This window comes from Antennarius striatus, chromosome 9 (genome assembly GCF_040054535.1).
Source record: "Antennarius striatus isolate MH-2024 chromosome 9, ASM4005453v1, whole genome shotgun sequence".
In the NCBI taxonomy this organism is placed as follows: domain Eukaryota; kingdom Metazoa; phylum Chordata; class Actinopteri; order Lophiiformes; family Antennariidae; genus Antennarius; species Antennarius striatus.
In genome coordinates, this window is record NC_090784.1 from 8,674,281 (window position 1) to 8,687,603 (window position 13,323).

General features: G+C 40.6%; 1 protein-coding gene across 3 annotated transcripts in view; it reads right to left on the minus strand.

Moving 5' to 3' along the window:
• LOC137601018 (ankyrin repeat and IBR domain-containing protein 1-like) overlaps window positions 1-13,323 on the minus strand; it is a 41,686-nt gene that overhangs the window by 8,723 nt on the left and 19,640 nt on the right. For all 3 annotated transcript variants that reach the window (XM_068322998.1, XM_068322999.1, XM_068323000.1), the window contains exons 10-13: window positions 12,105-12,193; window positions 11,279-11,409; window positions 2,633-2,767; window positions 804-890 (exon numbers count right to left, since the gene is read on the minus strand). In XM_068322998.1, coding sequence (XP_068179099.1) covers window positions 804-890; window positions 2,633-2,767; window positions 11,279-11,409; window positions 12,105-12,193 — 442 coding nt within the window. The remainder of the gene's footprint in view (window positions 1-803; window positions 891-2,632; window positions 2,768-11,278; window positions 11,410-12,104; window positions 12,194-13,323) is intronic.

Genomic DNA, 13,323 nt, shown 5'->3' on the forward strand with positions numbered 1-13,323 from the left:
TAAAGATGTCTGGCTGAAAATGACTGCCCAAACAATGAAGTAAATGCCAGAATTAACCAAGGTGACAGAACAATAACCCTGATTAAAATTATATTAGGACACCATATAAAATGTACAAAAACAGGAGAATGTCTGTGAACCAGAGGGAAAGTTTTTACTTCTGCTAAGGCTAAAATTAAAAAGGTGAAGTAAAAAACTTGTGCAGCCATACCATTTTCTAAATATGCTTCAAAGTCTTCAATCTCCCCAATTCCCCGCCCAAAGAGGAAAAGCAAATGTCATTGAAAATCACTTTTAAAAAAAAAGTTTTGAGTTAATCTGCTTACATACAAATTCTTATATGACATAACCTCCTCTAACTCTTGTTGCCAGAGGTCACAATTTAAATTTGTCAACATCATAGTGTTCCTGAGGCCATGCAGTTGCATCCTTAATTCAAAAGCCACACGCTTTCAAAGGAGAGAGACCCTCATCCCCTTTCAAATCCAACCATAATGCTGGTTTAATTTAATTAGCCTTTTTACCTATGGAATGTTTATCATGTGTTTTAAGCACGCAATGATTTCCCTCCATTTTGTGCACTTGTGTAAGAATTCTGAAGAAACACACATTCACAAACATAAATTTGTGAACATTACTTTTTGAAATCTCAGTTGTATCACAGATGAGACTGAAACATTTTACACTCTACACTTTTATAGTATTTTGCATCCGTGCATCTTACCACCCAGCTATGTGGTAGTTTTACACTAAGCCATCAGTTTCCTCTTGTGGTGCCCATGACTGAAGTCAGGTGTGTTTACCTGATAGCTGTGCTCGTGGTTCTTGAAGCGTGTGTAGTAGTGCATAAACCGGTCGAGTTCCTGAAAGCTCTTGTGCTTCTTCTCGGCCTGAAAAACCATGATGAGACACCAGTCACAAACAATAAACTCCTAAGTAGGTTGTTCCCCCTCACAGAGCAAAGTGTAGGAGCTTTGGCCGACAGCAGTCAAATTGAGTGAGTAGTGCCACAGGAGAAGTCAGTACGAGTGATTGGGAGGAACACTGGTGAAGGCTGAGGGCGTATTTGTTTAACCTTTGGTGAAGGTAGGCAAAATTGATTGTGGATAGCTCCAAAAATCAAGAAAAGTGTCTAGACAAGCTTGAGAAAGTGTGTATTTCTATGATTTCCATTTTATTGATGTTATCTGCATAGATTTGGGAGCTTTCCAGTTACTCTGGACAGAAAGAGGCACTGTTTGTATATAGGTTTGAATAGAAGGCTGCAGTACATAGTTAATGTCATGAAAGATTGGAGATTTGTTTAGTGTAGCTCATCACTAGTGAAATGATCACTAGTGTAGTGATGAGCTCATCCCCTGTAGCAGGCAGCAGTGTTGTTTTTGGATGAAACACTGGCATATATTATATGAGAGGAAGATGAGGAGATGAGTGAGACAATATTGAAATGTTGCTGAAAATCAGAAAAATTCATGCAAATCACACTTGTGCTGAGTATCTAGTAGTTCAGGGAGAAGGGTATTGCGGTCATGAAAAAATACGATTGGGATCATGGAGATGACAGAATCACATCTCCTTCACTGGAACCCCTGCAACCTATAAAGCTGCCGCAGAGCTCATTAGATTCATTAAACCTGCGACAGAAAAACATAGAATCATCATCCCCTTTTTGTCAAAAATGTAGATGTTGAACCTGGTTAACTATTATTACAGTGTGGGGCTCTTTGCTCTGAAAACAACAGGCAGTGAATGAATTAAATCTGCAAATTATGAACAATTATGTGTTATGGATAGACCAATACTAGGATAGGTGAGTTTAAGTGATTCTAATCCAAGCTGATCCCCAATTAATATAACAAAATTTCATTCATTAGAAAGTGGGACAGAGCATGTTTATCAGCTGTATAAAACCACTGCTATGGCTATAATGGGAAGTTACTATAGCTAAATGCTTCTGGTGGCAAACCCAACATTTTATTAAGCATTTGTTACATTACTTTGTGGATTCAGAGAGTTACGTAATGCTTCCTGGAATCAGCATTGGTTGGGTTGAGGGATAAATTGACATTGTTGCCAACTGTTGATGTGAAGACTTCTCAAGGCCAGTCCTGCTAAAGGCTTCATCACCAGCTAATAAGATAATGAACTATAATCTCTAACCAAACTACGGTTAATTTACATTATGGGTAATATATCTCTGATTCTGATGCGTCAATATTTGTATTCGGTTATTTAGCTGTCCATTATAGGGCTGACAGTGTTATAGAAAAGTTGAGGGGTACTCTTAACAAAATATTGGCTACAATTAATATTAAACAGCCCAAGCTCTACTGCCTTCAGCATATTTCCTCTACCTTCACACATCATGACCATCAGCACCAGCTGCTGCCATCGTGCCTGTCACTCCTGTCACATTCCTCCATGACATGACATTTCAAAGATGTTATGTGTTGATAGGGAGCTGGACTGGAACACATTTTGAATGATCAGCTCAAGCCAGTCCACTTTTTTTGTTTAATCTCATTAGATAAAAAGGTGAGAATGAAACTACAGGGGATTTTATTCAGTAATGATAATCAAACCCACTGACACTGCTGCTGCCTGACTTCAGTCTGCACATTTGTGTGTGTACCTCTTCAGTCATCTCCTTTGACTGCTCCTCCACCTGCTGGATGACCTCGTAGCGAGTGCAGCGATAATAGCCTCCAGTTGATGAGCTGTGCTTTTTCCACTCCTCCAGACAGATCCAGCAGAAGTCATACTTACACTTGGGGTAGAAAAAAACAACAAAATCTAGAATAAAATCTGCTACGGGTAGCCGTTAGATTGGATATATTAACTCTTGTCCAGCTGTAATACATCATTAAATGCCATTTGGGAATGATAACTAAAATCAGTCACCACACACAGAGTTCATTTATGTTAATTACCACCTTGAAAACTTTGCGAAGGTTTATTCTCTGAGCAAGTGGACGTGGTAAAAGACATACACAAGGTACTGAAATGAAATTTGTGAGGCATGTCTGCTTTACTCCACAGAAGGCTGGTTACACTCCACAATTGTCTCTTTGAACTCCTTGAATTTAATCTTTTAAAAGAAAACAAGGGTGCAGACTTGGGAAAAATTGGAGCAGCAGGTATTTTTGTGAAAATAAATCATCTGGGGCTTTGACTGCACTCAACTAAAATAAGAGTTGTGAATGCAATGCAGAAATTTTCAGTTTGCTTTTTCTTTGCTACATCTGCACATCTGAATTGTAAACCATGATTAGCTTTTGCTACCACGCAGCTCGTGTTTGCAAGATAACAGTTTCCTGACAACTCTGCATTACTACTATGTGAACTGAACCAGCACCTGTAGACTTAACTGGGTTCAAACAATATGTTAAAGACAAAGAAATATATTTACATCCCGCTTCAAAGCAGTGATGTATTGTAATTGTCAGTGTTTGTGTGTTAACATGATCTATGGTCTTACCCACACTGGCTTTCTCCCTCGTCTTTCTATCTTATCCTGTTCCTTACTGTACAAAAGTTGAAATTTGATCATGACCTAGTTTTCTCAAGGTCATCTCATTTTCATCCCCTTTGCTTTTTATGTCATCTTTCTATCTGCAACATTTACGAAGATATTTGGTGGACTAAGGAACGAATGGATGGACGAAGACACAAACACTGACAATTACAATACATCACCTCTTGAAGCGGGATCTAAAAACTGAGCTAGCTATTTTGTGAAAAACAATTTCTCTGGCTTCCACTGACACATAGAGGTCTGCTGTGGAAATCTTTGAAAATAAAACCATTACACATTATAATGCAGTCATAGAGCATCTGCTATCCAGGAAATACCATATTGAGTTTGTCTGCTAAACAAAGAACATATTTCCTCTCCTGCCTTACGGCCAAGACGCACAGATGCATGAACAGCATGTGACAAATGCACTGCTGAACAGGGACATATTTTTATGTTATCAGACATTGAATCTGATGTGAAATGCTATGATACTTAAAGTACTATCCACTGATCGTTTTTACATGCATTGTTGGTGAAAACTAAGTGTATGATGCATAAAACCAGGCAAGACTACAAATCATTAGAACCTTCACTGCAGCCACTTGAGCCATGTCGGATAAGATCTGCTCAAAGACAATATGTGCCCAATAACAATACAATAACATAATAAAACTGGACAACCAGACAACCACACTCTCTGAACCAAACCATCCCCTGAAGATGAAATGTAAATCGTTACCCTGGAGTTACATTTTTCTGAGAAACTAAGATGAATGATTATTTGGAACACCAGTTAATCCTACAATTAAGTATGAAACAAATACAAATTGTTTTGTTATGTAGCTGTATAGTTATGTAATGCAAACATATCCTTAATTCCTGTCATGGCTGTAGTCTTTTTTTGTGGTGTATTATAATGAGCAGCCGTGAAGCATTTAAAATTTAAAGGCATTATCTATTACTATCATCATCCACTCATTATTTGTTTAGTATGAACCTATAAAGATATGAAAGGAGAAAATTTCAAGCAATGCTACTAAATGCCTATAGCTTTACTACTCAAACACTGGGCTTGCTCTAGCCATTCGCCATGTCGCCATAGGCGTGTACATTCCAGATTGGCTACAAGGTGTTTAGCCAGTGTAGCCACAGTGGCCTTCTTATTTTTAGGGGAAAAAAAGGCTAAAACTTACAACATTTTTGGACTCACGAAAATCCCCGAGCGATAACAAACTTTTTCTCTCGCTAGCGCTGCCATTTCCGTCGGCGCATGCCAACGGAAATAGCCAAAGTGACCCAAACACTCCCGATCATTAACTATGCACTCGGGTCATGGCCTCCTCTCATCCAATGAAAAACAAAAAGATTCTATTTTTACAAGCTAAACCCGCCAATTGGTGTACGACATGGCGAGGACAATCGATTGAAAGAAATTAAGAATCCAGTGTTATATAGTAGAGTTTGAGTTTTAAAATTCTAATTGAACAACAAATGGTGAATGCTGAGAGGGGGTAGGAGTGGTGACAGACCGATCAGAAGGTAAATGAAAGATATTATCAATGCTTTTTTGTAGTCTTAGACTTTTGATCCCTATGACCGGCAGGAATAACCAGTGATGCATGTAAATGTGTATTCACCTCGCTTGCTATTTTTCATGCCTTCTGAAATTGAAATGAAAAATCATGCTATCAAATTAAAAAAACTAAACTATGGCATTCCAATGGTGTTGGTGGTGGTGGTGGTCGAAGTTAAAATGTGTTCTAGTCCAAGTAAAACTTACAAGTAAACATTAAGTAATACCAAGAATCAAATTCATTAAAATCAAAGTTTCTAAGTCAAAGTTAAAATGTCTTCTAGTCAAAGTAAAACTTACAAGTACATTTGAAGTACAGGATTGGTGATATTCCTGCCAGGCATTTCTGTCTGTTCTCCTTCGGCGCCTTTGGAATGCTTGTGCACCCTGAATACCTTGGACCTAACTGGGTCATCAGCTGGGGACCACCGGTCATTGATGTTTTGCTCCTTTAACCCCAGGACATCTCCCGGTGGCGGAGCGATGGCTGGGAATTCTCCCTGCCAACCCCACTGATGCCCTAGGTGTTACTCGGTCCCCAGCTCCTATCCTTCCTCCAGAGCCACAGCCAGAAGCTGCCCTTCGCTGCCTCCTCCGCCAGTTCCCTTAACGCTCTCCGGTGGCCAGCTCCTGTGCACCCCAGATCTCTGAGCAGGCGAGAGGTTGAAGAGCCCACAAAGCCCCTGCACCCCACCTCAACTGGGCAGATTGTGGCATTGCAGCCCACCTCCCTGCACTCAGCTGCCAGGTCTGAATACTTTGTCCTTTTCCTCTCGTATGCAGCCTCTAGACCCTCCTCCCACAGGACAGTGAGCTCCACCAAGAGGACCGCCTTGCTGACCGCAGACCACAGCACCATGTCAGGCCGCAATGATGTTTCGGGGATCTCCCTGGGGAACTGCATCTGCCTTCCGAGGTCGACTCTCATACCCCACTCGCTGCCAGGTGAGAGAAGCCTTCCCATGTTTGATGGGCGGGGGGCATTGATGTTCTTGCCAGCCCTTGCAAACTGAATGGTGTGTCTTGCTGGGGTAGCTGGCCGGCTGTTCGCTTCCCGTCTGCATGACTCAGCAACCTCTGCCAGCTTCTTCAGGATAGTGTCGTGGCGCCATCTATAGCGGCCTTGGGACAGCGCCGTCTTGCATCCCGAGAGGATATGCCACAGACTAGCATTGATGGTGTTACAGAGGCGGCAGATCTCTTCAGTGCCGAACCACAAGTGGAGATTTTGGGGGCAAGGTAGCGTGTTGTAGGTTGCTCGGATCAGGAAGCTGAGCCTAGCTTGAGGGGTCTTCCACAGGTCGGGCCAGGACATAGCCCTGTCCATGACACCTTCCCATGTTGTCCAGCCTCCTTGTCTGCTCTGGGACACCACTTTGATGGTATAGCGTTCCCGCTCAGACCTTGCCACCTCCGTCACCACCATAGCTTTTCTCTCCCGCTTGGAGGCCTTGGACCAGAAGAGGGGGGTCTCGCTCCAACCAAGACCTGCTCGACCCACTTGGATCCTGCCGACCACCTCGTGATGCTTTAGCCTGCAGATTGCCTGGTCGACCTCTTCCTCTGCTCTCCACCTCCTTCCTGTTCGAACTTTGGTTCCCGCTGCCCTGACCAGGTGGTCGTAGGATTCCCTCAACTCCAACACCAGCCGGGCCTTCTCCTTCTTATATCCCAGGCTGATGGAGTGCAGCGGCAGATGGAGTGCGCTCTGACCGAAAATGCCCACTTCTGAGAGGCATCTTGGCAGCCCAAGCCACTTCCTAATAAAGGAGTTTGCCAGTTGGTCCAATTTGCTTGCAAATGAAGAAGGAACCTTAAGCGGCCACATCACCTGATGGTAGAGTATGTGCTGGTAACATTGAGTAATATTTTGTATGACTGTATCTTCACATAGTGAATGCAAGTTTTCAATTGTTGAATCTCACATTTATACCTTCATAAAGTAGGACAGAAATAAAGATAGTTAAGCTTGAACAATTGAATTTAGTGTATTTTTGTAGGTAAACTAAACAGAAGATTTTGCCCTCAGAATGCACCAGAATGCAGGAAAACCCTACTACCTAAAAAATTTCCCGGGGGAGGCCCCCCGGACTCTCCCGTGGGGGTATCCCCCCCATGTCCCCTTGCGATGAGCGTTGATCATCCGCGCACTGCGCCACCGTCTTGGCCACAGATTGTGGCTTTTTGTGGCTTGCTCAATTATTTTACAATGAGCCACAGTGGCTTCGTCATACTAGCTCCTAGTGCAAGCCCAGAAACATTAGAGTCAGGTGGGTCGACTTTTCTAAATTGCACTTAGCCATTGTGGTTTCAAACCATGCCATGTAGGTTTGCATTTCCACTGTCACTATTGCATGATGAAATGTACTGTCTAACTGTAGAGATGGACAATTTCTGGAGGCCCAACCTGGTCTGCTTCAAGTGGAATGTAGTGATGTCTTGCCTAATAGAGCCAACATGCGTTGTATCTCAAGACAAGCAAGTCTTTAAATTCCATTGTGCAGAGGATGGGAAATGTTTTAAAATGTTTGTCCAGCTCTCTGTACCTTTGTAGTGACTTTTAAGTCATTCTTCATGGTAAAGATTAATTGACCAAATACAGCCTTGCTTACACTTGTAAAAAAAAACATGTTTTCTGTCATTTCAGTTAGGAATGATATTATTTGTGGCTGGTAAATAGTCAGCATCCTCTAAACGAAATAAAAGTCTTCAAATGACTAAATATGGGGCGTTTCTAAGTTAAATAAACAATTTTTATTTAACGTGAAATCAGTAGAACAGCCTCTTTAACACTGCAATGGAAAAAGTTCTCCGAGATCTATATATTAATCTCTGAACATCTCAATCCTTCTCCAATCTCATTTCTAAAACAAATGGCTGAATCATAGTTCATTGTATTAACAGTGAATTATTATAGCCTTCTATCGGCAGGCAGCTACAACACTTGAGATCAGCAAAACCCACTGAGTACTGGAGAGCAAAATTGTACTGCTATATAAATGAAAACTACTTGCCTGTAAGCAATTTTCCGTGAGCCACAAACACGCTTGATTTCAAGCAGGATAACAAAAAGAGTAAGCATAAGACCTCAGGTGTCCTGAAAATGTTGTCTTCATGTGACACTTACTTAACAATCCTACACAAATTACCAAAAATTAGCGGCGGTAGGTATTAACACACTATCAGCCTGCAGTCTACATTAATTTCTGTCCAGACAAATGTGTTTAGTTGTAAGGGCCATTGCATCATGCATCCATGATCATGTGAAGCTCAGGGACTTGTGAGGGATTGCAATACTCCATATGTGGATGTTGCTGTGAAGAAACTACAATTTCTATGCAAAGATACATACTTTACATTGACACAGAAGCCTGAACTTCACTTACACTCTTCACTTCTATTTCTGAGTTGTGATTAAGATTAAAGATTAAATTCAACTTGATTGCTTCCCAACGGGGAAATTATTTTTTCACTCAAGCTATACATGCATACAGTATATACGATGCTGAGTAATGATCACTCTTTTCGTCTAGTTCTGATTCATTTTAGTAAGGGGCACTCTATGTAGTAAGTTGTATGATGGAGCAGAGGCACAAAAAAGAATGCATGTGGAAAAAAATTGATTTAACATGAATACTGTTAAACCAGATTACTTTCCAACATCTATGTTACATATTACCAAGAAACACAGGCCATTTCTTTGCAAGTACTAACACTTCAAGAGGCTGAGCCCTCTTTGGCCTCAGCCTTTGAAAGCTGCTGCATTCAACACATAATGATGTCAACCGCATGTTTGCTGTCAAGAGACAAAAGGAGACTGGCTGTGCTCTTTTCATTGGCTGCCCTCCAGCGACAGTAATAGAAGCAGTCCAGCGATGTGACTCTGTGATTATATGCTTCACGCTGTCCTTCCAGCACTGACTGTTTCAATCACCTCTGTATTACTCTCTCCTGTCCATCAGGATGAAAGAGAGGCCAATGAATAACTGAGGGACGTATCGCTCGCTTAATGGATTTTTTTAGAAGCATAACAGTATTATAAACTGCCATTTGTAAAACAATGTTTTAAAACAAAGCATGCCTGACAGCAGCTTGAATGTTTTGAAAATGTGATTGAAACACCAATTTTAGTTACCCTCATCGGATCACAAGATTATTTCTACAGGACTAGAGAGAAAAATGACAGTAGTTTTATCAACTATCTAGTTAATTATCTACTAATAAATATAAGATAGACCAGAGTGCAACATACCCAAACAGATTATTACAATGAATGACAAAGGCACTGAGAAATGCTGCATGTGTGATGGACAATTGCCAGAAACAGAACAATCAACAATAACTTTCTCAATACTTTTTGTAAATAGTTGTAAGTTCAAGAAAGTGAACCTCGAGGACGCAAAAACTCCAACAACACAAATACTGTTGAACAGGCAAATATTTAATTAGCTGCACTTTTAGATCATTTGTTCCAACATGGCTTCTAAAGTTTACTAACAGCTTTTTGCCAAATTGCAACCACCATCTGGTAGCTTCTAAAAATGATGCTTGTGGTCTTACTGAGCCTTCATCTCCTCTTTTCATGTGAAACCAATTTTCTGAGTGACACTCCCACCTAAACCTCTGTTAAAGCCATGGAAAAAACTTAATTAGGCTTGTAGTCGAAAATTCCCCAGAACCATTAGAATTCTCCCATTGAAGACGATAACTATCTCAACATCAAAGTGCTTTCCATTAGTGATCAATGTACAGCTTATGCTTTATTTACTTTTGTGGCATTATTTCAATAAGGTGTTGGAAACATTTCTCTGAGATTTTGGTCCATATTGACATGGTAGCATCACACGGCTGCTACAGATTTGTCAGCTGCACATGTCTGATGTGTATGTCCCGTTCCACCACATCCTTGATGTGTTCTACTGGAGTGACTGTGGAGGCCACTGGAGTACAGTGAACTCATCATTGTGTTCAAGAATCCAGTTTGAGAATATGAGCTGGATACAAGGCAGGATGGACCCTTGCTTTCACGTTGTTGACGCCAAATTCTGACCATACCATCTGAATGTCGCAGCAGTAATCGAGACTCATAAGGCAACCTTTTACCAATTTTCTAAATTCTCCAATTTTGGTGAGTATTTGTGAATTGTAGTCTCAGTTTCCTGTTCTTAGCTGACAGGAGTGGCACCAGAGTGGTCTTCTGCTGTTGTAGCCCATCTTCTTCAAGGTTTGATGTGTTGCGCATTCAGAGATGATAATCTGTATTTCTTGGTTCTAACAAGTGATTATTTGAGAAACTGTTGTCTCTCTATTGTCTCAACCCAGTCTGCCCATCCTCCTCTGACCACTCACATCAACAAGACGTTTTGTCCACACAACTGCTGCTCAGATATTTTCTCTTTTTGGACCATTCTTTGTAAACCCTAGAGATGGCTATGTGTGAAAATCCCAGTAGATCAAACGTTTCTGAAATACTTAGACCAGCCTGCCTGGAACCAACAACCATGCCATGTTCAGAGTCCCCATTTTTTCATATTCTGATGCTCGGTTTGAAATTCACCCAGTTGTTTTGACCACATCTACATTCCTACATGTATGGTGTTGAGGTCATGTCATGGCCAAACCTGTCATCCATGACGGAGAACGACTCCCACCCTCTGTAGGGCACTTTAACATCACTGGGGAGCTCCTTCAACGAAAGGCTGCTTCACCCTAAATGTGTAAAAGGAACGCTATCGCAGGTCTTTCCTTTCTGCGGCTATAAAGACTACACTCTATATACCAGCACTGCTCCCAGTCGACCACACACACACAATTACTTGCACAATCTCAATGACCAGTGTAGATTGTAAATTGTATATCTCTAACTATGTATGTTAAAATCTCTCCCTTTCCCCTCTCATTACTTTTCCTATAACTGTCTATCCTATTCTTCCATTCTCTCTGAACACTGCTGCTGTGATTGTGAAAATGTCCCCACTGTGGGACGAATAATGGATTATCTTATCTTGTCTTAATAGCTACTTGTTGAACATATGTACAGTACCTAATAAAGTTGCTGATGAGTGTATATGAGTAACACCGATGAGTTTTCAACTGCAAAAAAAAGTTATTCAATTACTGAAAACATGACAGCTAGAATGACTTCTGAAAATAGTCACCTTATTGCATACTGTGTTAGCAAAACTTACCTTAGCACATTGCATGTGATTGCAGCCCTCATTTTTCTGTATTGGGGACTTGCAATTTGCACAAGGCTTAGAGTTTGAGAGCAGCCATAAGCAGTTGGCGGCATCCTCGTAAGCTTCACTCACACCGGCCACTACAGGCAGGAGGGGGAGGCAGGAAGAACAAATAAAGGCATAATGAGACAGAATGAGAATGGCTATTACCACATCATATAAACAGACCACTGAACTGAGGAGGACATTGTCCTACATTACTAATGTGTATTGCTTGTGTATTTTGTTAACATCTCATGTACCCACCCCCACACAAAAATGCACATGCAGACAAATATTGGCCATTATCAAAGCACCTAAGATCTGCTGTTTGAAATGCTAAGATAAAAAAGATTCTGGGAAAACAGAACACAGAGGTAGTAACAAAATAATTACTTTTATCTTTTTTTGGCCGTCACATCAATGTAGTAGTACATCAGAGCAACTCGGGTCATCTGGAATCATCAATTTGTTGGCCCGTAACCCAATTAATGCTTCTAAAAGCAGAATACTATTGATGACTATTGTAAATAATAATGCCACATCATCGTGGTGGATTTTTACTAACTCACTGTGTTTGAGTTGCAATCAATTAAGATCTAAATAATTTGCTTGACCTGTCATTACCACATAATTTCTCTGTCATAACTCATAGCTTGAGACATTTTACAGCTATTACTGTAAAAAAAAACAATTCATTGGAAAATATAAATGCATTTAACTCCTGCAGAGATCTGCAGTCAGTATTAAAATTCACAAAAAAAAATAACATTAAATAAGTACTGTCATTACTCACATTCTTCAGGCTTCATTTCATTGACTTTTTGTAGCCACAACTTCCAGGTCTCACAGTCACAGGGCTCGTGGGCCTCGCCATTGCACTCCCTAACGTAAATGCACACAGATAAATTTTAAATTACCAATTCAAAGGTACTATTCTGTTCCTGGACTATTCATAGAATTTATAGATGATGAACAAACCAATCACAGTGCTGTCAGTGATGTTGTCAAACGCCATGAATTAGCCATATCTACCTTTAAACCAATTGCCAGTCTCATGTCAAGGGAAGCATAAAAGTCAGACCCATGTTACATCCAGTTCCATTATGTGTCAGTTCCAATGTCATGTCAACTGAATGCCTGAGTAAACCTGACAAGTGAGCCTAACAGCCACTTTTAGGAACGCATAGTGAGGTGTGTACTATTCGATGTGTGGTGGAGACCACGATATGAAAGTGTGGAGCTACCAGGCTTTTTGTCGGGGCTCTGAACTAAAAACAGAAGACAGATGGTCCGCCTCTGCCTTTGAGCATGCAGTGGAGCTAGCACACACACAAATACAGAAAACTGAGTAGTTTTTAAATATGTGAACAGAGGAAATTAATAAATTGCCTTACAAATTGATACAAACAGCACAGGACTGGAACTCGGACTTCATGTCAGGTATGTCTGCTGTGTACATACTGTATATAGTATCAATATTTTTCATATACATTTATAAATTTTAGATTGTGTTGATAATGTTCATTTTTTTCCTCGACAGCGAACATACTCCAAATCAAAAAATGGTTTGACATTTTGACAAAATACTTCAAAATCAGTCAAGAAATAACGCCACTCTATCTGCATAACATCAGTATCACCCTAGCTTCTGTCAATTACATACAAACCTTACAGTGGGGCGTCTTTAGCCTAACTATCATGAAATCTCTGTTTTCATGGCTTTTCTAAACAAGTGTTCAATGAACTGCACACAAGGTGTCAGACACACCATTTAACTCTGGACTGATCACCATCTATCCTCTCCATCATAATAAAATAATCGATGGAATGTTATTCAGAGGTGCCTTTTGAGGAGGCCATTAGATTGTTTGTGGGATCATTGAAAATATTCCCTCTTTCCTAGTTACTGGACTTGACTAGACAGCTATTTCTCTGGTGAGTTTTGGTGATTGCACTTTTTTATATTTCAGCATAATAGAGCACTTGGGAACTTCACATATAAAAACACATTT